The sequence below is a fragment of the Carcharodon carcharias genome, chromosome 11, assembly GCF_017639515.1.
Source record: "Carcharodon carcharias isolate sCarCar2 chromosome 11, sCarCar2.pri, whole genome shotgun sequence".
In the NCBI taxonomy this organism is placed as follows: domain Eukaryota; kingdom Metazoa; phylum Chordata; class Chondrichthyes; order Lamniformes; family Lamnidae; genus Carcharodon; species Carcharodon carcharias.
The window spans coordinates 18,989,267-19,016,652 of NC_054477.1; the positions used below are offsets into that span (position 1 = coordinate 18,989,267).

General features: G+C 44.2%; 1 protein-coding gene across 4 annotated transcripts in view; it reads right to left on the minus strand.

The window, feature by feature from the left end:
* gyg2 (glycogenin 2) overlaps positions 1 to 27,386 on the minus strand; it is a 123,182-nt gene that overhangs the window by 63,041 nt on the left and 32,755 nt on the right. For 3 of the 4 annotated variants that reach the window (XM_041199355.1, XM_041199354.1, XM_041199353.1), the window contains exons 2-6: positions 18,411 to 18,555; positions 12,474 to 12,648; positions 10,840 to 11,002; positions 6,169 to 6,295; positions 4,801 to 5,020 (exon numbers count right to left, since the gene is read on the minus strand). In XM_041199355.1, coding sequence (XP_041055289.1) covers positions 4,801 to 5,020; positions 6,169 to 6,295; positions 10,840 to 11,002; positions 12,474 to 12,648; positions 18,411 to 18,555 — 830 coding nt within the window. The remainder of the gene's footprint in view (positions 1 to 4,800; positions 5,021 to 6,168; positions 6,296 to 10,839; positions 11,003 to 12,473; positions 12,649 to 18,410; positions 18,556 to 27,386) is intronic. The other variant, XM_041199356.1, reaches the window with a different exon arrangement.

Below are 27,386 nucleotides of genomic sequence, written 5' to 3' on the forward strand. Positions count from 1 at the left end.
TGCTCAGCCGACCCCCTGCGGTTGGACCTCCAGGTGGCCGTAGCGAACAGCCTGCAGGAGGCAGCCATTGGACCCGGGAGTCTGTACGCGCCAGTCGTAAGCTGCACACTCCCGCCCATCCACGGGAGTTGGAAATGCGCTGGGTGGGCCTTAATTGGCAAAATGGCGGCCCGCCCGCGTCCGCTCCTGCTCCGCCCGCCGGAAAATTTTGGCCCGTGCATCCACAAGGGCTGTGGTCAAGAGAACCATCGGTCTTCTCAAGATGCACTTCCAAAGCCTGGACTGTTCAGGGGGCGCACTGCAATACCCCCCCAGATCGCGTCTCACCGAGTGGTTACATGCCGTGGTCTCCACAATCTGGCGCTGGAAAGGTGGGGGACACAGTGGAGGATGAAGATCTTGACGCAGCTGCACAGGTAACAGATGATGAGTCCAATAGTGAGTCCGAAGACCAGCACAGTGAGGGGAACGCAGGGCATAGGCAGACCTGGGTAACCTCCAGGGAGGCAGGGACACCTGGGACGCTTTGGTCCAACGCGCCTTCAGCTGGACTACCAAGTAAGAACCACCACCACATGCCAGGGCTGCAGGCTCCATACTCGATCCCTGACAGGACCAGTTCCTTGGTCAACAACATACACTCTGTGCCTTTGCAATAAAGTTTCAGGGGGCACATGTCCATCATAAAATCGTGGCCTATCCTGCACCAGCAGAACAAATGAAGCATAACAGAGACCAACAGCACAAAATAACATCTCATTTACTTATGAATGTGAAACATTACTGAAATTAACATGAACTGGTGTTTTCCATCACACCATTAAAGTAAAGAAAAATGGGGGAACCAAACATTACCCATGATAAGCCCGTCTTGTGCTTAAGGTGCTTTAAGTTTGCGCTTGCAGGTGCTACGTCTAGGTGCTCCCCCCCTCGCTAGCACTGGCATTGGAGACAGCCCGCTCACTCTGCTGTCCTGTTGGCCTTGATGACTTTGGCGGGTGTCCTCTGGCCTGTGGAGCATGTGCTGCAGGGAGGGGGCGGCCAGCACCATGGCTCCCCAGTCGCCACAGCCTCATCAGATGCCATGGTCACCGGCAGAGGGGAGGAGGAGCTGCTGCCCTCATCCGGATTGCCCCGAGGTGCCCGCAGAGGCAACAGGCAGCTGATGCGCCAACGTGAGGTCGCTTTGGACCTCCCTGCATTGATGGACGGGCATTTAGCTGGAATACTGGGTGCCCAATCCATCTCACACACGGTCACTGACCAGCTGAGGTCATTGCCGGTGTGAGGGCTTGCAGGTTCGAGCACACCCTCAGGAACCCCTGATTGAGTCCCGGGAGGAGCCTCTCCATGAGAGTCACCACTCTCCATGGAGGAGACAATGCAGTTGGCCATGAGGGTCAACGCAGTGCTTATGCACCGCATGGACTCCTCCACAACGGACACCAAGGCACGCATTCCCTCATGTGTCTCCGCCAGACCCTCCCACACACCCTGCTGGACATCCAGCATCTGCTGCCTCAGGGACGACTCCAGAGGCCCATCATCAACCACAGACTGATTATTGTCCTGGTCCCCAGCAGTCCTCCGACTGCCAGCACCCTGGGCACTCTCTGCCTCTGCCTGCACCTCAAGTGAGAATGTGAAGTGCCCTCACCAAGGTTCACTGATAGACTACACGGTGATGTTATGCCCACCGAGGTGCTGGTATCTGCACTGGTGCCTGCTTCACAGACAGGTCATGACACAGGTGAGCATGGTGGTCCTCAGGAGTCAGGGGTGGGCCTTCAGGCTCATGATGACTGGCTGCTGGTGAGCCTAAAAGGGAGGAGATGTCATTAATTTAAGTCATGAAACTGTCAATGTGCAAGCCTGGCACCCTGATGAGACAGATATGCACATGGTAGCCTCATCTTTCAATTATCAATGGGGATTCCAGGTTTGAGGCTCACAATATAGAAACTACACTGGAATAGTTGTAATAAGTGACATTCTCACCTCTGTGCACTGCACTCTTACCTTCCTCTGGCACCACAACCTCACCACAGTCTCTTGACTGGGGTGTGTGGTGCCTCTTCAGCTCCAGGGCCTCCTGCCCATATCACATGAGGATGAGGTGGCGTGGGGGTCCCCTGCCAGCTCACGACCTCTCAACATTGTTATGGGATGTTTTCTCCTGATATCAATGCTCCTCTGCCCTAAGTCCATTCTCTACCTGCAGCACCATTGCAACCTGACCAACCCCACCTGAGGAACACCTCACAGGGCTCAGCCTATTCATGACCCTGGAGCTGCAAGGCACTCAAGTCCAAGCAGCCAGGGCTCACCCCCTTGGCCAGCTCCTGCCACATTGACATTTGCCACTCACAATCTAACATCTGAGGCCCACGGGGGTGGCAGCAATGGGACCCATGCCAACATGGTACTCACCCTTCCCGATCGCAGGAAATCGTTGAAGCACTTCTGGCACTGGACCCATGGGTGCCTCACCACATTGTGGTTGCTGAACCTGGATGCCACCTCCTCCCAGGCCTTTATGGCGAGGTGGGGGTGGGCGGCGGAGCTCCTCCTCCAGTCCCCAGGACAAAGGCTTCTCTCCTTGCTGCCACCTCCTCCAGGAGGGCCACGAGGCACTCGTCTGAGAAACACGGGGCCAACTGCCCCACCGGCCTGCCATGTCCACCCGCTATGGATTCCATTCGCAACACCTCTGCCTCTTTCCATGGCAGCCTTCTAGGAGCTGCCCAGGCCATGTTTGAATTGGCCTCCGGGTTGCCATTGGACCCAGCGGACAGCATGCCCCTGTCCGCCCCTTCGTGCTCATTCCCAAGCCACCTACCACACTGGGCAGCATCATGTTGAGATCAAAAAAGAGGTGGTAGGCAAATGAAGAATATTAAGGTTGATAAGTCCCCAGGGCCACATGGGATCTACCCCAGAGTACTGAGGGAGGCAAGGGAGGAGATTGCTGGGGCCTTGACAGAAATCTTTGTATCTTCACTGGCTATGGGTGAGGTCCCAGAGGACTGGAGAATGGCCAATGTTGTTCTATTGTTTAAGAAGGGAAGCAGGGATAATCCAGGAAATTACAGGCCAGTGAGCCTTATGTCAGTGGTAGGGAAATTATTGGGGAAGATTCTTCATGACAGGATTTACTACCATTTGGAAGCAAATGGGCGTATTAGTGAGAGGCAGCATGGTTTGGTGAAGGGGAGGTCATGTCTCACTTACTTGATCGAGTTTTTCAAAGAAGTGACAAAGATGATCGACGATGGAAGGGCAGTGGATGTTATATACATGGTTTTCAGTAAGGCCTTTGACAAGGTCCCTCATGGCAGACTGGTACAGAAGGTAAAGTTGCACGGGATCAGAAGTGAGCTGGCAAGATGAATACAGAATTGGCTTGGTCATAGAAGACAGAGGGTAGCAGTGGAAAGGTGCTTTTCTGAATGGAGAACTGTGACCAGTGGAGTTCCACAGGGATCAGTGCTGGGATCTTTGCTGTTTGTAGTATACTTAAATGATTTGGGGGAAAATGTAACTGGGCTAATTAGTAAGTTTGCAGACGACACTAAGGTTGGAGGAGTTGCAGATAGTGAAGAGGATTGGTAAAGGATACAACGAGATATAGATCAGTTGGAGATTTGGGCGGAGAAATGGCAGATGGAGTTTAATCCCGACAAAAGCGAGGTAATGCATTTTGGAAGGTCTAATACAGGCAGGAATTATACAGTAAATGGCAGAATCCTTATGTGCATCGACGGGCAGAGGGATCTGGGTGTACAGGTCCACAGGTCACTGAAAGTGGCAACGCAGGTGGATAAGGTAGTCAGGAAGGCATATGGCATGCTTGCCTTCATTGGCAGGGGTATTGAGTATAAAAGCTGGGAAGTCATGCTGCAGCTATGGTTAGGCCACACTTGGAATACTGTGTGCAATTCTGGTCGCCACATTACCAGAAAGATATGGAGGCATTGGAGAGGGTGCAGAGGAGGTTTACCAGGATGCTGCCTGGTCTGGATGTTATTAGCTATGAGGAGAGGTTGGAGAAACTCGGATTGTTCTCATTAGAGCGACGGAGATTGAGGGGTGCCTTGATAGAAGTTTACAAAATTATGAGTGGCATGGACAGAGTAGATAGTCAGAAGCTTTTTCCTAAGGTGGAAGAGTCAATTACTAGGGGACATAGATTTAAGGTGAGAGGAGAAAATTATAGAGGAGGTGTGCGGGGAAGTTTTTTTACACAGAGGATAGTGGGTGTCTGGAATTCGCTGCCAGAGGAAGTGGTGAAAGCAGGTACGATAGTGGTGTTTAAGAGGCAGCTTGACAAATACATGAACAGGATGGGAATAGAGGGATACGGACCCCGGAACTGCAAAATGTTTTAGTTTGACAGGCAATATGATCGGCGCAGGCTTGGAGGGCCGAAGGGCCTGTTCCTGTGCTGTACTTTTCATTATTCTTTGTTCTTGTTCTTAATTGGCCCGCCCACGTTAAATCACAGAGCGCTGCCAATCACAGGGGGGCGGTCAGCTTTCCAACTGCCCCCGCCAATCCCACACACCAAGGGCAAAATTCTGCCCCTGGGATACATTATCCATTAAATATTAGGCACACAGGCAAATTCCTAAACATAAAAAAATTACTCAAACTGCTTACAGGACTAACTAGTGCCACTATACCTAAGAAAATATCTAAAAGCGCAAAGTCCTTTTTCCTTGTAACTGATTGTAAAGAACTTTGGGATTTATCAAGGTTGTGAAATGAAGGAGTTCTCGCTTTTTTTTTTTAAAAACTTACCATCTGGTGTTCACTCTTTTTCTCTACAACGTCATGTTCTGCCAACAAAGGCAAAATGCAAGTAGTGTATATGTCCCACCACAAATTCAGAAAGTCTATAAACATGGAGTCTGAGGGTGACATGTTCTCCAGGATAACACTCTTTGTCTGAGCGTTGTACTTGTGATGCCAGGGCTTGGTTGGTCCTAGGAAATGAACCACTTTCACAGCAGAACCAAACCTGCAAGAGGAGGAGATTATTACACAGTAAACAGAGATTCTAGGGATTCAAAAAAAAAGGTAAACATTTTACATAAAATTACAGTGACCTCCAAATAATCAAATACAAGTACACCAGCATACTGCAGCAATCTATTGACCCAAAGGGATGATTATATTTGCAATGGTAAATAATCAAGTTCCAATATTTACAAACATATGGACAAGGAGGAGTAGGGCAGTCAGCTCCTCGAGCTGACTCAAGATGATCATGGCTTATCTGATAGTAAGCTGAAATTTGCATCACACCTAACCCCTATCTAAACATTGGTCAGAATGCATTTCATATAAAGCAATGCGAGGAAGCAGAGAAAGGTCCTTCATAATATTTTCCTCCTGTTTGCACATACAGGTACGTACCTAACAACAGGGATTACTGGCTACAGCAACAACCTGCATTTATATGGCATTAAAAAGGTAATTAAAAATCCCCAAGTGCTTCGTAGGAGTGTAAATAAATTGACACAGAGCTGCATAAGGAGATAATAGGTCAGGGGATGGGTTTTAAGGACTGTTGTTAAAAGGAGGAAAAAGAGAAGAGAGGCAGAAAAATTTAAATGAAGGAATTTCAGGGGCTAGGACAAAGGCACAGCCAATGACAGAGATGCGCAGGGATCTTGAGGAGGTGCCAGAGATTGGGAGAGGTGCGGCACTCAAAGAATTTGTAAACGGGAATGCAAAATTTTAAAATCAAGGCACAGCCAGACCAGGGGCCAGCGCAGCTCAGCAAGCTATAATAAACAGCAAATGGTTAAGTTAGGTTACAGGCCTGTAGACCTGAAACGTTAACTGTTTCTCACTCCACACTCCACTCATGCTACCTGACCTATTGAGATCTGAACCTAGTTGAAGAATATAACCAGTAGTCTGGAGATCTCTATGCTGTCTGTAAAATAAAACAGCTTAAATAATTCATATTTGCACTTATCTTACTAGTTCCAATTGTGCAGACAGCAAAGGAGTATTATTGTTTTAGTGGCAGCTTAAGCGACCATGTAGTTAGATACTAAGACCTGATTGTTTGTTACATACTATCAAGCCAACAAATTTGCATTTCATGCTAAAAAATGTTGCCTTGCTTAACATAATGATAGATAAGGTCACACTTACTGCTTGAAGGCAGGGAGGTAGCTATATATGGCAATGCCGCTGAGGTTGTAGATGAATGGTAGGTGCTTGTGGATATCCTTTGTAGCCCAGCTACTGAAGAAGCTATTCAACAAGCCTTGGTCTCCTCCTAAATGTACAGAACAAAGGAAAAAGACATGAAAGCTGCCACTGGAGCAAACAACAGCGAGGTAAAAAGAAATGCATTTCTAGAATATCCATTAACAAAATATAGAATAATACTGGAACAGTGGTGGAATTTTTTTCCCTCCCTTTTACATTATTCCCTGGTCAAAAAATTAGAATCATTAAAAAAGGTGAAGTTTTTAAAATATCTACAAGAAGAAAAAAAAGTCATCGGACACAGCCTACAGGTTTCAGAAAGGAGGATCAGGGTAAATCTAAGACTTCTTTGAGGAACATAATAGTCAGTCATTCAGCCTCTCTAGTCAGCTTGGCCACTCAGCCCCTCTAGCTGGCTCAGTCGTTCAATTAGATCACAGCTGATCTTGCTCTTAATTCCATTTACACACCCCCAGTTCCAAATCTCTTGATGCTCCTGTGTAACGAAGATAAAGTGATGACCAATAGAATGGATGGAAGAAAATGCATTGGATGTGGTATACTTGGGCGTTAAGAAAACCCTGCTTTTAAATCGCAATGAGGTTCTTTATCAAGGCGGAACACATAGTATAACACTTCTGCTTATAAATATTCTCACTTACAATGGACAACATCATGAGAAACCACCAGTATTCAAATGCGAGGACAAGTTAGGAACAACCATATGGCATAAGGATTACACAATAAAGGAGGATCTGCATTTATATAGCACCTTTCACAGCCCCAAGCCATTCCAAAGCACTCAACAGCCAATGAAGTACTTTAAAAACTGTTACAATGTATGAAACTCCCATACCCAATTCACACGTCCACTGCAGGAATGAAATAACTGACCAGGTAATCAGTTTTAGATATTGGCCAGGATATGCTTTTCTTCAAATAGCGTTGTGTAATCCAGCCCCAAGATGTTGCCTCTTTTTAATACCTCATCTGAAATTTGATACCTCTGCCAATGCAGCACTCGTTCAGTACTGAGCTGAAATGTCAGCCTAGATTAGTGTGTTCAAGTCTCTGGAGTGGGACTTGAACCCACAACCTTCTGACTCAGAGGCAAGACTGCTACCAGTGAGCCAAGGCTGAAACTTTCATTTCACATCAATTCTCAATCCAGCTCCTAGATAACAGTGTTATGACAGTGCACCATAGCAACAGCACAGTAAAGCTGTCTTTCTATTCTCGGTTTTACTAAAGTACGCAGATTAAACCCTTGAGACAATAATTCTGGATAGGTTCAAAAATCATCCTTCGCCCAGGCTAACAGGGCCCTCAACCACGTCCATTCCACTGCACACACTATTGCTCTCACCCCTTCCCCTTCCCCTCCCTCCCCTCCTCACCTTCTGCCCCACCAGTCTCAGTATTCGCCTTATCATCCTCCGCCATTTCTGCCACCTCCTGCATGTCGTCAACAAACACATCTACCTTTCAGCCCACCAAGGGGACCGTTTCCTCCACAATACCCTGGTCTACCCCTCAGTCACACCCAACATACCTTGCCCTTCCCACAGCACCTTTCCATTCAAGCATAGGAAGTGCAACATCTGCCCTTTTACCTCCTCCCTTCTCACCGGACAGGGGCCACAAACACTCCTTCCGGGTGAAACGGTGATTTAGCTGTACTTTCAATTTCGTAAAGTAGTGCGTTGGCTGCTCAAAATATGTCTCATATCGGAGAGACCAAGCACTGCCTGGGTAACCACTTCACGGAACACCTCCACCTCAGTCCATATGCATGACCCTGAGCTTCCAGCCATTTTAATTCTCTACCCTGCTCCCACTCTGACCTCTGTCTTCAACCTCCTGCAGTGTTCCAATAAAACTCAATACCAGCTCAGGGAATAACAGCTCATCTTTCAACTGGGCACTTAACAGCCTTCCAGGCTCAAAATGAAGTTCAACAATTTTAGATGGGAACCTCTGCCCCATTTGGCTTCCTCTCTCTTTGCTGGTTTTGGCTTTTCTCGTGCTCTTTTTTCTGCTTTTGGATAGCAGCTTTTCATCATTCTATCCTCACACCTCCTCTTTTGTTGCTTTACTTGTCTCATTACTACCCCCTTTCACTTTGCACATGAAACCCTTTTGTCATTTAATCTCTCTTGCCTTCCATCCTATCACAATCCTTCCCTTCTGTTGTCCTTCGTACCCTCCCCCCTTTCATTTGCTTAAAACCTATTACATCTCTAATCGTTCCCACTTCTGATAAAAGACCATTGACCCAAAACATTAACTCTGTTTTTCTCTCTCTGCTACAAGACCTGCTGAGCATTTCCAGCACTTTTTGCCTTTATTTCAAAACGATAGTTGTTCAGCTAGGCCTAAAGCCATTGCACAAAGTCAACAGTTTAACTTTGAACTGGCCATCTCCTTCAGACCAGCGATGGAAGTGTCGGAAACAGGAGGCTCATAATGGATTTTTAAAATTCAATCGTGCGTTCATTTTCTATGTTTCTATGTTCAAAGGGCATGGGAGTCACTGCCAGTATTTGTTACCCACCCCTAATTGCCCTTGAGAACAGTAAAGAGTCAAACGCACTGCTGTGGATCTGGAGTCACCTGTAGGCCAGACCACATGAGGACAACAGATTTCCTTCCCTAGAAAGAACTTTAGTAAAACCAGATGGGGTCTTACAACAAGTGATGATAATTTCATGGACACTATTTTCTAGCTTTCAGTTCCAGATTTTTTTTAATTAAATGAATTTATTAATTAATTTAAAATTCCACCAGCTGCTGTGTTGGGATTTGAACCCATAGACCCAGAGCATTAGCCTGGACCTCGGCATACTAGCCCAGTGACATTACCACACCACCACCTACCTCTAGTGAGCACTTTCACACAGAAGTTTTGCCCTGCATCCAGCATCCAATGCTTGTTGCCAATATAAGAAACCTAAGCTGTGCCATTCCTCACCGCAATGAATTCACCAACTAAACCTGAACAGCCAAAATTGTAACTAAATTCTTAATGCTAGGCTTAATTCTATGACAAAAAGCAACGTCCAAGCTATTGAAAAACCACCAGAAACAAAAGTCACAATGGTAACTTGCAGAGCATCACCACTAGCCCTGCAACTGTGAGAAGGGGTTAATTAATTATTGTGCAATGAAAACAGCTTAATTAATAATCTTGTTGTGCAGGATCCTTGACAGAACAGTGACCATAACATGATAAAATTCTTCATTAGGATGGAAAGTGAAGTAGTCTGATCTGAAGCTAGGATCCTAAATCTAAACAAAGGAAACTACGAAGGTATGAGGCATGAGTTAGCTAAGATAGATGGTGGTGGGGGGGGGCTTCATTAAAAAGCATGATGGTGGATAGGCAATGGCTAATATTTAAGGAAAAAATGTATGCATTGCAACCGTTATATTCCTTTCTGGCGCAAAAACACAATAGGAAAAGCAGCCCAACAATGGCTAACGAAAGAAATTAAGGATAGCATTAGAGCGGACCCTTGCTCTAATCAGTGTCTGATTCAGCACAGCACCCTGTGCAAAGCGTCTGAGAACAGGGCAAGAAACAGCAAGGCTCTTCAACCAGAGTGAAGAATCCTCACGGAGCCACACAGTCTAAAAGTGGGAAACATAAATCAGGAAATATAAATTAGATTTAAATGACATGCAGAAAGTGAAATAAAGATTGGGAAAGATAAATGGGATTAAGGGGAAAAAAAATAAGAGAGACTGATGGAAGAAATAAAAATAAACTTTTAAAATCTGCAACATAAGTTTGAGGGATCAGGCTCCACACTTGGGAAATTAACTTTTTCAGGGCCAGGGGTGTTTGACTCCAGAGTGCACTAACGCCATCATATTAAGCCATTGTTAGAAAAGACAGGCAGGCTTGCATTTGTATAGCACCTTTCACAACCCCTGGATGTCTCAAAGCACTTGACAACCAATGAAGTGCTTTCACTGTGATAATGACCAATCTGTTTTTTGCGATGTTGCCTGAGGGATAAACGTCAGTCAGAACACCAGGGCTAATTTCCCTGCTTTTCTTCGAAAATAGTGGCATGGGTGCTTTTATATCCACCCGAAAGGCCAGAGGGGCCTAAGTTTAACATCTAACCCCTAACGTGACACCCCCAATGGTGCAGTACTTCCTCAATGCAGTGCTGGGAGTGTCAACCTTGACATTTGTGCTCAAGCCCTGGAATGGGACATGAACACCGTCTTCTGACTCAGATGAGGCATGGTTAGGAACCAATGGGCAAGTGCAGCAAGTTTACACCAGGGCATTTGTTTTCTGTGCAAACCTTCTCAGCAAGGACTGCAACCTCCAATCTGTGCAGAAGGCATCAACGGCAGCAACATACGGATTTCCATGTTTAAATCACATCCGCAGATATCAAAGGTTACTGTCCAATTTACCCAGTTATAACAGCGGGCGCCATTAACCTCACTTGTTATGCTTATCATGAAATGGGACCCAATGCTTCAAAGGCTGCTTGGGGCCAGCCAGACTGGGGTCATCGCTCCATGTCCTGTCCCTTTAACAGTGTGAAAGCCTAGATGAGTGAGACTGAAGGAGACAGCGATTAGACCTACCATCAAAACTACCATTCTCAGTGGCAAACTGCAGTAACTGATTGTAGGTTTCAATGGAAGGCCTGTAGACGAACACCCCAGTATTGAAGCAGTCTGGCCAGCCAGGATCTGGGGCAGCAGAGAGCTCTTCTCTTTCAAAGAGGTCATCAATGTTATTACACACCTGTAAAGTGACATTAAAAAGAAAGAGAGAGTGAGGGAGGGAGTGAGAGGCTCGAAGCAGACATTCCAGTTTAGATGCTCAAAAGTGACTAACTTGTAACTGCACAGTGCATTTACTGCAGGGGTTTAAGCATTTCCCAGTAAAATACGCTGTAACCTCTCCAGTCCGGTATGTTTAGGAGCACATCGTAACTGGATTTGGGAATTTTCTGGATTATAAAATGGTGTTAGGATATCTAACCGCAAGTGAGATCTGGAAAACACTGTAGGATGTAAATATTTTATCTGAGGCATAAAACAGCAATGAAACATAAAACAATAATAAAAATTGTTTTATTTATCCAAATATTGTTATCTTCCATGTTACTGCTCCCAAATGACCATACTAAGATGATGCCGCATGTTGCAAACCCAAGCCTGCTCAAAAAATATCCGGATAACTGGTGTTTCTGAACACTGGATTTCCAGACTGGAGAGGTTACTGTGTATGTGAAACTGATTAAAATAATTCATCCTTTCAGCTGAGCGCCTAAGGGAAGTTAGTTCTAAGTTGGACAAAGTTAGACGACCCTGCATCGCTGCTGTGTTTCCCAGGATTTTTTTTTTATTACTTGGACCCTTATCTCTTTTGAACCTTCCAAATCAGGCATTCCCCTGATCTGTGCCTTGGGGGAGGGGAAATCGATGGCTCCCACATACAGGGAAAAGGGCCTACCTCAGGAATCCATCCCACTGTGTCCTGCCAGCATTTCCTGGGGTTTCCCCAAGGGACCCCACCAGGCCTATGCCTGTTGACCCATCATAGCCATTCCAATGAGATGAGCGGGGCATTCCCAGTACCCCTCCCCTCTACCCTAACCTCCTTTAGCAACGTGCGCTTGACACTCCAGCCAAATCTGGGAGCTACGGCCTGTCCCTGGGACTCTCTCTTCAATGACTGAGGAAGACCAAAGACATTAAGCCCAAGTGAGATCTTCGATTCAAACTCTGCAAACTCTCCAGAACTTTTGCAAAACAATCAGAGCCATCAAACTGTCAACCTGCAGCAGCAGCAGCCCAAAGGACCTGATCTCAGAGGGCTGCAGCTGCGCTCAATTCCATTCTAATTTCCCATAGATACGCCTGCAAGTGGATTTACCCAGAGTCTAACCTCTGGTGTACTGCACCTGAGGAAATGGGGAAGAGGAAGGAACATAAAAGGATTAATGTTTATCTCAATGATCCACGTTCCTTTAAAACTCAGCTTGCTATCACCTCGCTATTCACTCCATTTATTGGGTTCCTCTTTTCAACATGGCCCGGGTGCAGGGCATTGGCATTCTCCTTTGACCCCAGCTTCTCAATTTTAGCACCAACACTAGCCCAAAGTACACATCATGCAAATTTTACTTTCTTCTTTCCCTCCCTGCCCCCCATTAGCTCATCTCACCCCGTGCTGCTGTACTTCATACCAAGGGAAAGCCAGAACTCACCAAAGTATCAGCATCCATGAACACACACTTTGAATACTGAACGAGGCACCAGCAGTGTATTTTGGTAAACGTTACACCAAGTTCCGGTCTTGTCAACAGGGCCAAGTGGGCAGAGTCACCGCTGTCAAGGACATTAACCTCTACGACCTCATCAAATAGATGCTCAAGGACACGCCTGGATTTTGTACAAGGGAAAAGCAAAGGCAGTCAGTGAACGTTGGCATTGCAGTGGATCAACAAGAAGCAAATATTGACTTGGAAATGGGACGAAAAAGGTAGAGGGTGGGGGGAATCAAAGATAGAAGCTTCAAAGCAGATTGGTGATATTCAGTGCCATGCTGTTGTTTCAATGTAGTGTTGAGAATGGAGTGCTACCTCCTTTCACCTGCTGCTCTCCATGAAACAAATGAGCCTTCCTACTTTGTGGTAGAGAACATTTGTCCACTACTGTAGAGACCTAACATTTCAGGATTCCTCATACTGGGAAGTATCATGCAGAAGTGCTCCAAAAATCTAGATTACACATGCCATTGAAAGCAGTTCTGTAGAACAGCATGGAAGTTAGCACCACCACCAATCAGAGGGCATAATCTGAAGTGTTGTGAATCTATTATACGATGTTACTCAGCTCCTGATAACTCTTGGCATCTCTGGGTCAGCATCTGGGCCAGCCTGAAGCACCAATTTGCAGGTCCACTTCACATTTTTTCTCTTTACGTGCTTAAAACACCCAGTTTATTCTTCCCCTTCATGCTCATCAGAATCAGTCTGCACAATGTCTTTGAAGGGATGAGATGTCAGAACTACCTCCCATCAAAACTGATGAATTAGCAGGCATTCATATAGCTTGACTCTATGACAAAATATTCCAGGAAATATAAAGATTAAAATCTAGAGCCACTGTGTAGATCATTGTACAATATCTTAACGAGGTGCCCAGGGGTTGTTCTGTGTTCCCGGAACTGAAGATGGTAACATGTCTGATTGTCAGGGGAGGGAAAAACGAGGGAAACATAATCAGATGCATGAAGGGAGAATTAATCTATGGGAGAGGTGGTGGCGTAGTGATAATACTGCTGGACTGGTAATAGAGGTCCAAGCTAATGGTCTGGGGACACGGGTTCAAATCCCACCATGGTAGCTGGTGGAATTCAGCTCATACATCTGGAATATAAAGCTAATCTCAGTAACGGTGACCATGAAACAATCAACTGTTATAAAAACCCATCTGGTTCCCAAATGCTCTTTAGGGAAGGAAATCTGCCATCCTTACCTGGTCTGGCCTACATGTGACTCCAGACTCTTATTTGCCCTCTGAAATGACCTAGCAAGGTCAGTTCAAGGGCAAATAGGGATGGGCAACAAATGCTGGCCTTGCCAACGATCCCATGAAAGAATGAAGGAAAAATAAAGATTTGGTTTGAGGAGTCGAATGGCCATCTCAACCCTGGATCTTCTTTTTAAGACTTTGACATGGAAACAGGGTGTCTGGGCAGGAAAAGAGATGACAAGGCCTTGCAATATTGCACCGTGACATACGCCATACTTGTGAATTCAGTCAGAGACTCACTTAATATTGTAGAAATATGTAAACATATAAGATTAAAATTTTTCGTTCAACAGCAAGATCAAGTTCCCTGGTGACTTACGGATGTGAAGCGGCACTGAGGCATAAAGACAAGGGAGGTCCAGGGTTTGTGCAGAAAGTTGGCTAATCTCAGCCAGCACACCAGAGTTAATTAGCCTCAGCATCACGAGGCTGGGGAGAGGGGACAGAAGAAAGCCTATGGGAGCACAGGCATGGACTTAATGGGCCAAATGGCCTCTTACGACCTCCTAAAATCTGTACATGCCCTCAGCACTATACTTTCACAAAATCTTCAGCTTCTACTGATTTTTGAACTTAATGTGAGAAAAATCAGAGCAGAGTCGGTAACAAGATAAAACAAGGTAGGAACAAGGTGACAAACCAAAGACAAATCAATTCAAACTAACAACAGCATTTACTTTTTAGAGCTTCACATTCCAGTATAACCCTCTCATTTCAAAGACGTAAGACTTGAGAAGTTGAGGAGCAAGCGGTCCATGCAAAGTAACAGAAATGAAAGGTCCACATATTGAATCCGCAGTCTATGGGATTTTCTCAGACGGTAGCAGCACCTAGATACCCACCTCTTGTGTGCAGTTATACTGCCCCTTGTTAACCCAGGTTTGCTGGCATGTGAAAAGTCAGACTTGACCATTAGTATCCAGTAGTGTTCCACCCACTACCCCTCCCCCACAAGCCATTTGAGGTTCACAGATTTCTCCAGTCTCATCAATACCTGACAATGTGTAGTTTCGAAAAAATCTGAGTACTCAGGCAGTTTCCTCAAATAAGGACTGACTTCGCACCAGTGGCTAGAGAGTAGTTAAAAAAAAAAACATTTTTGCACTGATTTTGGTTGGAAATTAGGCATTGTCTCTTCATATTTGGAGAACCTCTGTAATATTCTCCCCAGCCTTCCTAGTAAAGAAGAAATGTCCACGGACATTGGAAAACCTCAAATGCCTCACCTAAGCCAAGCAACCTTTCCAGCTGAGCATCAACAGCCTACTTAACCAGGAATGGCTTAAAGCAGAGACTGCTCCCACCCTAACCCAACAGCCACAAACACAGAGACATGTCGCAAAGTGCATGCACAGGGTGAGCAGTAAAACTAGCCATTTTTGCTAGCCCCCTCCCTTCCCTAACCCAGAGGAAGTTAACTACAGCATCCCAACAGATGCCTCTGATCATTTACTCAATATTGATGAAGAATTAAACAAGGAATTGGATTACAGGGCGCTATGGGTAGTATACCAGGAAGAAGTGAGATTATCCACTTGGCCTTCAAGCAAGCTGTTAGCAAAGTTCAACCACATTTTTTTTATATATAAAAAATGTACTGCTTTCATCTATAGTATTCTAGAATTACTCTTTCCACACAATATAGCATCCAAATGCCTCTTTAAAAGTTCCTCATCTCAGTCAACCTTTCAAGAATGAATAGGGATATTAAGAGTGGGCCACTTGACCCTGTTCCAACATTCAATGAGACCATGGCTGATCTGTGACCCAACTCCATAACCCACCTCATATCTCCTAAAACTAAATTAATTGTATATCTGAGATTGATAGATTTCTGCTAACCATTGATGTAGCTTCAACCCTTGTTTACGGAAGAGTGACAGACATTTAACACCCCTTGTATACACAGATGTTTCTTAACTTCACTCCTGAAAGAACTGGCTCCAATTTTTAGACAATTCCTCCAATCATCGATTCCCCAATCAGCAGAAATAGTTTCCCTCTATCCACCCTGTTCCCCTTAATATTTTGAAAACTTCCATCAAATCACACCTTAACCTTATTTCCAGGGATTACAGCCTTAGTTTGCATAGTCTCTCCTCATAATTTTATCCTTAAGAGTGCAAATTGATTTAACACAAAGCGCTGTTTTACTAGGATTGGGTAGCATGCCCAAATTCATCTCACACTGACTCTTTAGACAAAAGTGGGAAGATGCGCATCTCATCAATCAGGGCTGCAATCAAACTAAAGATTTTAGTCTGGAACAAATAGTTCCAATTAATGCCAGCCTAAGGTTCAACCATGTGTTAGTGGAAGTAGAGGCAGAACGCCAGTGTCAAGCAAGGCTGTGCGGTAGCCCCCATACTATTTATAATCTACTTGATTGTGGCTATTCATCTCAAAGATCAATTGCCCTCTGATATTATATTAAGTGCTGCCTAGATAGGAAACTCTTTAACCTCAGTTGCCTACCATATGCCAATATTAAACTGACTACCACAGACATACACGGGGCAGGATTTTATGTTCATCGGGCAGGCATGTACCCAATCTGATCTGGCGTAAAATCACGCGCAATGACATCGGGCAAGTGTCTCAACATCATCGTGCACTCTCGTGATCTCTCAGTCGGTGGGCACTCGCAAGCCCGCCAACAAATAAAAGGCCTACTAAAGGCACTTAAAGTTCTATTTTTCGCTGCCCATTCAATTGTTTGGTCGGCAGGCGGGTGAATAGGCCAGGCGGCCTTTGCATTTTTTACGAAACGGTTTCCGAGAGCAAGTAAAAAAAATGCAAAAAATGTTTCCACTTCATTTTAAACATGCCCCTCTTCATGTGACTGAGTCACACGTGGGGGCAAGTTTATCTCATTTATTAAAGCTTTATTTTCCTTTGTCCAAATCTTCAGCTCCCTGAGGCAGCTCCGTTCCCTCAGGGAGCTGTCGGGGCGCAGTCCCCCGCGCATGCGCAGACTTCCACGCTCTCCCTCCACTCGCTCCCGCAGCGCTGAGTCTTTCAGCGCACCTTTCACGCTGGGTGGCCATTAATTGGCCAGCCAGCATGAAATCGCGGTTGAGGCCCAATCGCAGGCAGTGGTCCATTTCGTAGCCGCTTCCGGGCCCACCCACCGAAAGGAAAATCCTGCCCGTGATCTACAGTTTGCTGATGACTGCAGTGTCATTACCCACTCTGCACCAGATTTACAAGCTACTCTCGCTCGCTTTGATTCTGCACACAAGAAACTCAGCCTGTCCTTAAATGTTGCCAAAACAAAACTCATATACCCAGTCAGCCAAATACTCCGCCTCCCATGTACGTTGAAGGAGAGACTCTGGAATATGTTGAGCCCTTCCCACACCACGGCATATACCTCTCTCAAATGGCCACCATTGACTACGAGATCCAACGTTGAGTCAGCTGTGCCAGCTCAGCCTTCTACAAACTACGGCAGCCAGTGTTTGACAACAAAGAGCTCTCCAAGTAAACAGAAGTTACGGTGTACAGGACAGTTGTCATCACCACACTCCTGTACTGAAGTGAAACCTGGACCAGATATCAAAGATACGTGGAGCACTACAGAAATTCAGTCAGCAACGCCTCTGCCATATACCTCAAATGCAGAACAAATGCTAATGCCTCTCCTGAAGCCAGCACAACAAGCATTCAGACGAAATTTTAAACTTCGATGGACTGGACTCGTCCAGATGTCCGAAACCAGGTCATGTTTTCTCAACTCTCAAATGGCCAGCGGTCCAGGAGAGGACAAAGAAAGCACTTCGAAAGGCACTTAAGTTCTCCTTGAAGCACGGTAGCATTGGCATTAATGACTAGGAGGAACTCGCTACCAATCATTCAAAATGGGGACAACTTGTCCATCAAGCTGCATCACACACAGAGTCCAAAACATCTTAATGAGGAGGCAGAGAAGGCAGGAAAAGGAAGCAAACCCTGCACTCCCAAATTGTATTATGTACCCAAAGATCTGTGGCTTGAGGATCGGCCTGTTCAGTCACATGAAGATACATGGCAGAAACTCACGACCCTGAGTAGAGGTTATCAAATCGAGGGATTCACAACCCTGAGTAGAGGTTATCAAATCGAGGGATTCACAACCCTGAGTAGAGGTTGTCAAATTGAGGGGTGGCCAACAAGTCTAAGGAATCGAAGAATTAATTAAATCGAGAACACCTCTGTAGTAACAGAGCATTGAATTACCTTTCGAAAAAGATTATCCATTGCCTCTAATGTAGGAAGTTTGGTTCCAGTCGTAGTCTATCTTCTACATAAAGCGCCCAACTAATTCCTCTTTGGGTGTTAACTAGTTTCTCTAGATGGACTTTGCATTAAATTCATGATGCTCCATTTCACACACAGGATGTGGGGTGTTGCAATAGAGCAGACTGACCATAAAAACACAATCGTGTACACACAAGCAAAGAAACAAGCAATTCAGAGGGTGTTTTGCAATCAAAAAAAAAAAGACAACATGACCCAGAAGGAAACAAATCCTCCAACAAGGGCACTGAACCCAACAATGGTAAAATGATTGATGAGCGAAAATTGAACAGTTTTAAGTATCTAATACAAATAAAATAGAGCCTTACCTCATATTGCTGGAGACCTGCGGTGTAAATAGAGCAACTATCCGTCTTGTGGTCTTGTGATGTCTCAGAGATTGGCAGAGTACCAGGGCACCCTGACAGTAAACATCATTGGTAGCCAGAGTCACAAATGCCTGGTCTGTTACTACTAGAATAAAGACAAATTAAAGAAGAATTGAATAACCCTTCCACCACAAGATGCACCTAATAACAGACCTAGGCTTAGAAATGAGGGGTGAGGGAACAAAAATTCAAACTTCAAGTTCTGATGAATGGTCGTGCCAGTCAGCATAGCTTATTAAAGAAAAACTGAAAATGCTGTAAACACATAGCAAGTCTATCCAGCAGCATTAGACACACAGGCACAGAGAGGCACAGGCACAGAGAGGCACAGAGAGACACAAGCTTCTGCAAACAAAATACTTGCTCGTCTTCCCCCACTCAGCACCCCCCCCCCCCCCCACAAACGCCAAAGCTGGTGAGCATTTTAAGTATTTTCCACCTTTCTTTTAGTTTTTAAATGAGTTCCACCACTTGCCAACATCTGGGACAGAAACTAGGCAAGAAAAATCATACAATTTTGCATAAAACAACTTACCCGATTATGATGAGTTCTAACACAAAGGATTAAGGCCGCTTACCTTGTCTTCATCAGACACTTACACATCACTTTCTGGTAGAACTATGCTGCACTCAGGTTTGCCACCTGCATGTGTTCAAATGCGCAATAATTAAGTAGCCCAGTGAATTTAAAGGGAAGCTAGATACATAGGTAAGGAAAGAATAGAGGGGCATGCTATTGGGGTTCATTGAATTATAAATTAGTGCACCATAGAAGGAGGCCATGCAGCCCATCAAATCTGTGCTGGCTGTTACAAAGCAAAAATAAGCCTTTTTTGTTATTCATTCACCAGTTGTGTATGCTGCTGGCTAGGCCAGCATTTATTGCCCATCCCTAATTGCCCGCGAGAAGCTGGTGGTGAGACACCTTCTAGAACCACAACAGTCCTTGTGCTGTAAGGTACACCCAAGAGTGCTTATTTAACTAAATTGCCATTAATTAATATCAACATTAAATTCCCCAGTTCCCATGTTAGGATTTTAACTTATGTCTCCACAGTATTAGTCTGAGTCTCTGGATTAGTAGTCCAGCAAGACAATCAGGCTACAAACCCTTTGTTAGATGAAATAAAGTGGGAGGAGGTTTGTGTGGAGGGCAAACATTGGCGCAGACCACTTGGGTCAAATGGACTGTTCCCATGCTGCAAAGTTCTGTATAAGGCCTGTTTACACCACCATTGGGAGGCCAAAGGCCGTCTGTGCTACCCCTTTGCAGAACGCCTCTGTTCAGCCCATGAGCATGACCCTGAGCTTCTAATCAGCTTTCATTTTAATTCTCTACCTTGCTCCCATTCTGACATTTCTGTCCTTGGCCTGCTGCAGTGTTCCAATGACGCTCAACACAAGCTCGAGGAAAAGCACCTCATCTTTCAACTGAGCACTTTATAGCTGTCTGGACTTAACATTGAGTTCAGTCATTTTAGATCATAACCTCTGCCTCTATTTTGTTTTGTTTCTCTCCGCTGGTTTGATCTTTTTCTTTAGTTTCTCTCCTTTTTCCCTTACTTTTCATTCTGACGGTTGCTATCCTGCCATTCACACCTCTTCTGGCACATCTTTTGTTTCTTTACTCATCTCATTACTGCTCCCATGGCCAGCCATGCCCACATTCCGTGAAAAAGAGTAACAAAATACCAGTTTAACACCTCAAATTCAGTTCAAAAATAAAAAAGCTGGTGTTAGTTAAAGTGACCAAGAAGCTGTCAGATTGACCAAAAGAAAAACCCAACTAGTTTGATAATCTACTCCAGGGAAGGAAACATGCCGCTTTTACCTGGCTTAGCCTATATATGACTAAACCCTCCTCTGAAGTGGCCGAACCAAGCTCCTCAGTTGTATCAATGTGCAAGGCAACTCCCCACCACCTTCTCAAGGCAACTAGAGATGGGGAACAAATGTTGGGCTTGCCGATGATGCCCATAACTCAATAATGCATTTCCTTAAATTCTACACTGATGTGGAGTGACATTGAGACTTTTGCATCACGACATAGAAACTACTGCACGTTGGCATAAAGCAGACAGTTGAAAATACAACCAGTTCAGATGATGGACGATCATCACCACTTTGCAATTTAATCAAAGTCAAAAGTTTTCATGCCCACATTGGAAGCAATGGCATTGATAGGACTGGAAAGGAGGTTCTGCTGAAAGAATTTGAACAGTTAGGAACTAAATTAAAAAGCAGAACCTCCAAGGTAATAATCTTGGGATTACTAACCGAGCCACGTGCAAACTGGCATAGGGTAAACAAAGGCAAGGAGTGAAAGGCGTGGCTCAAAGATTGGTGTGGGAGAAATGGGTTCCACTGCATGGGGCACTGGCACCAGTGCTGGGGTAGAAGGGAGCTGTTCCGGCGGGACAGGCTTCACTTAAACCGTGCTGGGGCCAGTGTCCTGGCAAATCGAATAACTAGGGCTTTAAACTAAATAGAGCAGGAGCGGGTTCTGGAGAGGGATACACAGAATTACAAAGCAAAAGGATATGGCCACATTACAAGACAGCTATTTAGGTAATGATACCCAGAGTGTGACAGGAAGGGACAGAGTGTACAAACATAAAACAACAGCAAATAGGGTCAAAGGAGCAAAAAAATTGGTAAGGCGGCAAAATTCATGACTCTTACATACACGTAGTGTTCGGAACAAAATAAATTAATTAACAGCACAAATAGAGATTAATGGGTAAAATCTTGTAGCCATTACTGAGACATGGTTACAAGGCGATCAAAGCTGGGAACTAAATATTCAGGGATATGTGACTGTTCAAAAGGACAAGCAGGAAGGAAAGGGTGGTGGGATAGCGTTATTAGTATGAGATGGAATAAGTACGGTAGCAAGAAATTATCTTGGATCAGAAGATGTAGAATCCATAAGGGTGGAGGTAAGAAATAACAAGGGGAAGACGACACTCGTGGGAGTAGTCTATAGGCCTCCTAATAGTAGCTATACTGTAGGAGAGAGAATAAATCAGGGAGATAATGAGGGCATGTAACAAAACACTGTACATTAATCATGGGTGACTTTAATTATGGGAAGACTTTAACCTTCATGTAGATTGGGAAAATCAAATTGGTAGAGGTAGCCACAAGCAACAATTCATAGAATGTATTCAGGGCAGTTTGCTAGAACAATATGTTGTGGATTCAACCAAGGATCAGGCTATTTTGGATCTGGTAATGTGTAATGAAGCAGGTTTAATAAATGAACTCAGAGTAAAAGGTCCCCTAGGAAACAGTGACCATAACATGATTGGATACATGGTAGAATTTAGTAATCAGTTTGAGTGAGAGAAACTTGGTCAGAAACTTAAATAAGGAGTTATAAAGTTACAAAGGAATGAGGGCAGGGTTGACTGGACTGGGCTGGGAAAGGAGTTTTTAGCAGAAAAGACGGTTGATGAACAATGGCAGACATTTAAGAAAATAGTTCATGACTCACAACAAGGATATATCCCAGTGAGGAAGGAGGATTCTAGGAAGGGGATAAACCAGCCATAGTTAACCAAAGGAAGTTAAGGGTAGTATCAAATTAAAAGAAAAGACATACAATATGGTAAAGATTAGTGGTAAGACAGAGGATTGGGAAAGGTTTAAAAACCAACAAAAGATGACCAAAAAAAAAGGGAGAAAATAAACTTTAAAGTAAACTAGCAAGTAATATAAAAGTGGACAGTAAGAGCTTCTTCAAATATATAAGGAAGAGAGATCAAAATGAGCATATGCCCCTTAGACAATGAGGCTGGGGAAATAATGGGGGAACCAGGACTTAGAAGAGTTGAATAAATACTTTTCATCAGTCTTCATGGTAGAAGACACTGATAGCATTCCAAAAATACTAAATAATCAAGGGGGCAAAAGGGAGGGGGGGAAGGAGGAAATAAATAAAATAACTATCACTATCATTAGAGAAAAAAATACTAGGAAAACTAATGGACTAAAGGCTGATAAGTCCCCTGGACCTCTTGAGTTGCTTCCTAGGATATTAAAAGGAAGTAGCTACAGAGATAATGGATGCACTAGCAGAATCCTTAGATTGTGGAAAAGTCCCAGAGGGTTGGGAAATTGCCAATGTACCACCCTTATTCAAAAAGGGAGGGAGACAAAAAAAAACAGGTAACTATAGGCCAGTTCCTTAACATCTGTCATCAGGAAAATGTTAGAGTCCATTATAAAAAGATGTAATAGCAGAGCATTTAGAAATACATAATATAATCAAGCACAGTCAGCATGGCTTCATGAAGGGGAAATCATGCCTGACAAATTTATTAAAATTCTTGAGGAAGTAACAAGTAGGATAGATAAAGGGGAATCGGTAGATGTAATATATTTTTAGATTTCCAAAAGGCATTTGATAAGGCACTGCACATAAGACTACTAATGGGAGCAGTATATTAGCAGGGATAGAGGATTGGTTAACTAATAGAAGACAGAATTGGGATAAGGGGGGGCATTTTCAGGATGGCAACCTGTAACCAGTGGAGTGCCACAGGGATCAATGCTGGGGCCACAATTATTTACAATATATATTAATGATTTGGATGAGGGAAGTGAATGTACTAATTGACAAGTTTGCAGATGGCAAAAATAAGTGGGAAGGCAAGTGGTAAGGATGACAATCTATAGAGGGATATAGACTGGTTAAGTGAGTGGGTAAAAACTTAGTAGATGGAATATTATGTGGGAAAATGTGAGGTAATGCACTTTGGCAGGAAGAATAGAGGAGCTGAATATTATTTAAATGGAGAAAGACTGCAGAAAGCTGCAGCACTGAGGGATCTGGGGGTCTCGTTAATGAATCACAAAAAGCTAGCATACAAGTTCAGCAGGTAATAGGGATGACAAATGGAATGTTGGCCTTTATTTCAGAGGGAATGGAGTATATAAATAGGGAAATCTTGCTAAAACTATACAAGGCATTAGTTAGACCACAGCGAGAATACTGTGAACAGTTTTGGTCCCCATACTGAAGGAAAGATATACTGGCATTGGAGGCTGTTCAGAGAAGGTTCACTAGGTTGATCCCAAGTATGGAGGGATTTTCCTATGAGGAGAGGTTGAGCAGGTTGGGCCTATACTCATTGGGGTTTAGAAGAATGAGAGGTAACCTGATTGAAACATTAGATTCTTAGGAGGCTTGACAGGTTAGGTGCTGAGAGGTTGTTTCTCCTTGTTGGAGAGACTAGGACCAGAGGGCATAATCAAGAGTAAGAGGTCATCCATTGAAGACAAAGATGAAGAGGAATTTCTTCTCTTGGAGGGTAGCCAACCTGTGGAATTCTTTACCACAGAGGGCTATAGAGGCTGGGTGATTAAGTACATTCAAGGCTGAGATAGGCAGATTATTAAATCAGTAAGGGAATCGAGGGTTATGGAGAAAAAGCAGGAAAGTGGAAATGATGATGATCAGATCAGCCACGGTCCCATTGAATGACAGAGCAGACTCGATGGGCCGAACGGCCTACTTCTGCAGTGTCTTGTGGTCTGAGGGGGCAGACAGAAGCTAAATAATGCCTCATCCAAATGATGACGCACACAGCGCAGCACTCTCATGGTACTGCAATGAAGTGTTAGCCTTTGCATAAGTCCTTGCATGGATGGACGGGCACATGGACATGTTTGAACATGGACGGGCACATGGACATGTTTGAACATGGACGGGCACATGGACATGTTTGAACATGGACGGGCACATGGACATGTTTGAACATGGACGGGCACATGGACATGTTTGAACATGGACGGGCACATGGACATGTTTGAACACGTCGTGCCAAAGCAGCTGTGGCTCTGTCAATGATGCAAAAGCAAGAGATCAGAATTGTGGGACTGAAAGATACACAGAAGAACGTTGAGTTGAAAGCGTGGAATAAAACTAATGGATTTAAGGAGGACTTTTTTTTTAAACTCTGGTGCAATGGAACACACTATCAATGGAGGCAGGCGAGGACATGGGCACAGGGGCAGGAGGTGCTGACTATAAGCATCCTCCCTGAATAAGATTGCGCAATCTCACTCCAGTTCAGAATGGACATGGGCCCGCTGCACAAAACTATCCCTAACCTGTCTCACTCGCCACACAAAATGCCACACTGATGGGCCAGGAACTGTCCTACTGAGTATCATAGAAGTTTATAGCAAGAAGGCCATGTAGCCAATCCACGGTCAGCCAACATGGTTCATTTCTGCTTGCTCCAAGTGACATACACTCAGATGCAGAGAGCTGCTCTCTGCAAACAAAAGGAATGTGCTCAAGTCTTGCACCATTCTGAATTATCCGGGCAGCTTGAGGAGCTTATAGCTTCCCAGTGCAAGACAAACAGCTTCGGCAACATGTCTCTTTTCAGCAATCTTCGAATTAAATCTCTACCCTCTGGTTACAGTCCTTTGCTAATGGTAACAGCTTCTCCTTACTTACTCTAACAAAGCCCTTCATGATTTTGATCACCTTTGCTCCAAGGAAAACAATCCAAATTTTAGTAACCTCACCGTATAACTGAATTCAGTCATCCCTGGCGCCACTAATAAATCTCTGTATATGATGATCAGGGTAGTATAAATTCACGAGTCACAGATTGGTGTACATATAAAGGACATATGGATAAATAAATAAATAAATAAATAGGTCTGCAGGATCAACGTAGGATCCAATCAAATCAATGACAGTTAATATTTCTTGAACGCTCTAGAGAAACATTGGAGAAGTTAAAACGTAGCCGTCATGCTCCTGTGATGTGTTGCACTTGTGCTGACTTTTTCCTGTCTGTGTATGGGTGGGTGAGGAGAGATCGGCTGCAGCTAAGGGCTGAACTCCGAGTGACACTGGCTATTTTTAAAAATTCACTCAAGGGATGTGGGTGTCACTAGCTGGGCCAACATTTATTGCCCATTCCTAATTGGCCTTGAGAAGGTGGTGGTGAGCTGCCTTCTTGAACCGCTGCAGTCCATGTGGTGTAGGTACACCCACTGTTGCAAGTGGATGCAGGTTACATTCAGGGACCAAATGTTTTCAAACAGTGCGAGGAACTATAGCAACACCTTGTCCATACTGCAGCCGAGGTTGGCACAAGTCCAGCTGCTGCTTTGTAGTCATTTGAAGCAGGAAGCCTGGACCTCCTTAAAAGGCTGTTAAAAAAATCTTTGAAATCATTGCTATACTTTAAAAAGAGGCAATTTTTAATACTAAAATTGTTTAGGAAATTATTCAGATTGAAGATGAAAATTTGTGCCAAAATGTATTTATTTATTTTTAAAACGTGGGGGGGGGGGGGAGATTAACTTTTGTCAGGACTTAATCACAATTAACCTATATTGAAATGTGATTTTATCATGCTAAATGGAATGCCAGAAGGCGCTCACAATGTAATGATCCTTTGAACGTTTATTAAGCCATGGACTAGCAACTGAACTGGTCTAAAACATGAGAAATCTAACTGATCCACCTACGGAATGGACACTTAAGCACAGGTGGCTTAACACCCAAAAAAATGGAATGCCTGATTGAGTGACAATGTACTGTTAAGTCCTGGTGATCTGTGGTGAGGGAGTATCACAAAACTATTTTTCACTGAAAACGACCCCCAAGTATTAAGAGGAGAATGTAAGCTTGGAGTGCATGACGGAGAGGGTGAACAATTGCCACAAAACTAAGGACCGTGACAGAAAGAAGAAAACAACTTTGAAAGACGACTTGCATTGATATAGCATCTTCATGTCCACCAGACATTTCAAAGCACTTTACAACCAATGAAGTACTTTTGAACGTAGGAAACGCAGTGGCCAAGTTACACACAGCGGCCAAGTTACACACAGCAAGCTCCTATAAACAGCAATGTAACAATGACCAGATAATCTGTTTGTGTGACGTAGATGGAAGGGTAAATATTAGCTAGGACACAGAGGATAACTCCCTTGCTCTTCAAAAATGGTACCACAATCTTTTACGCCTAGCCAAAGGGGTAGACTGGGCCTTTGGTCACATCTCATTCGAAAGACCAACAACGTTGTGTTCCCTCAATACTGCATATCTGGGCTTTGTGCCCAAGCCCTCGAGTTAGACTTGAATATTGCAGAACTTGAAGGGCACCAAAAGTAAAGCCACAAATCTCACTAAATTATCAGACAGGATTGAAAGCCACTACAACAGAAATTAAACAACACTGAGCCAACAGATTGTGCCAAATAAGTTATTGGAAGTTAGAAATAGGATATACAAAATCATGGGCAAGAGAATAATGCAGAGAAATATTTCCACAGGGTAACCACTGCATCTGAATCCCCATCTGCCCATGTTTAAATACAAACCCGGCAGAGGATGGAATAGTGACCACTGGCCCTACACAAGCCAAGCCAATATTCTCATAAGCATATCAGTAAAGGCTGGTGGTCAGTGCACAACTTTCCACGTGCATGTCCTCTAGATATTCTGTGGTATTCATGATCCTAAAATATGCCACACAGTGATTGTCCTCGGAAGCAACAAATAACAATACTTATCAATATTGGTATCCATACCAGTAAGAATATATATTAATTTGTAAAACACACTATAATCTTTTCACAGAAGTCAAGGAATCGTTCTGCAGCTCTTGCCAGCAATGTAATCATTTTCAATACTTTTTCGGCAGCTCCAGTAAGTTGGCCTTGTCCCCTGTGATTCAGAAGCTAGCCTTCTAAAGTCATCTGTCCTTGTAAAGTAACACGACCCACACAGATCAACAGTCACCCTACTTTCAGTAAACAGTTTACTGGATTCAATGTTGTGCTACACCACATCTACTGCTCAGAAATGGTTGCATATTAAATATGCACTAGTTTTAACAGACTAAAGAGACTAAAATATTTATTCAACTTCCCAAGAGC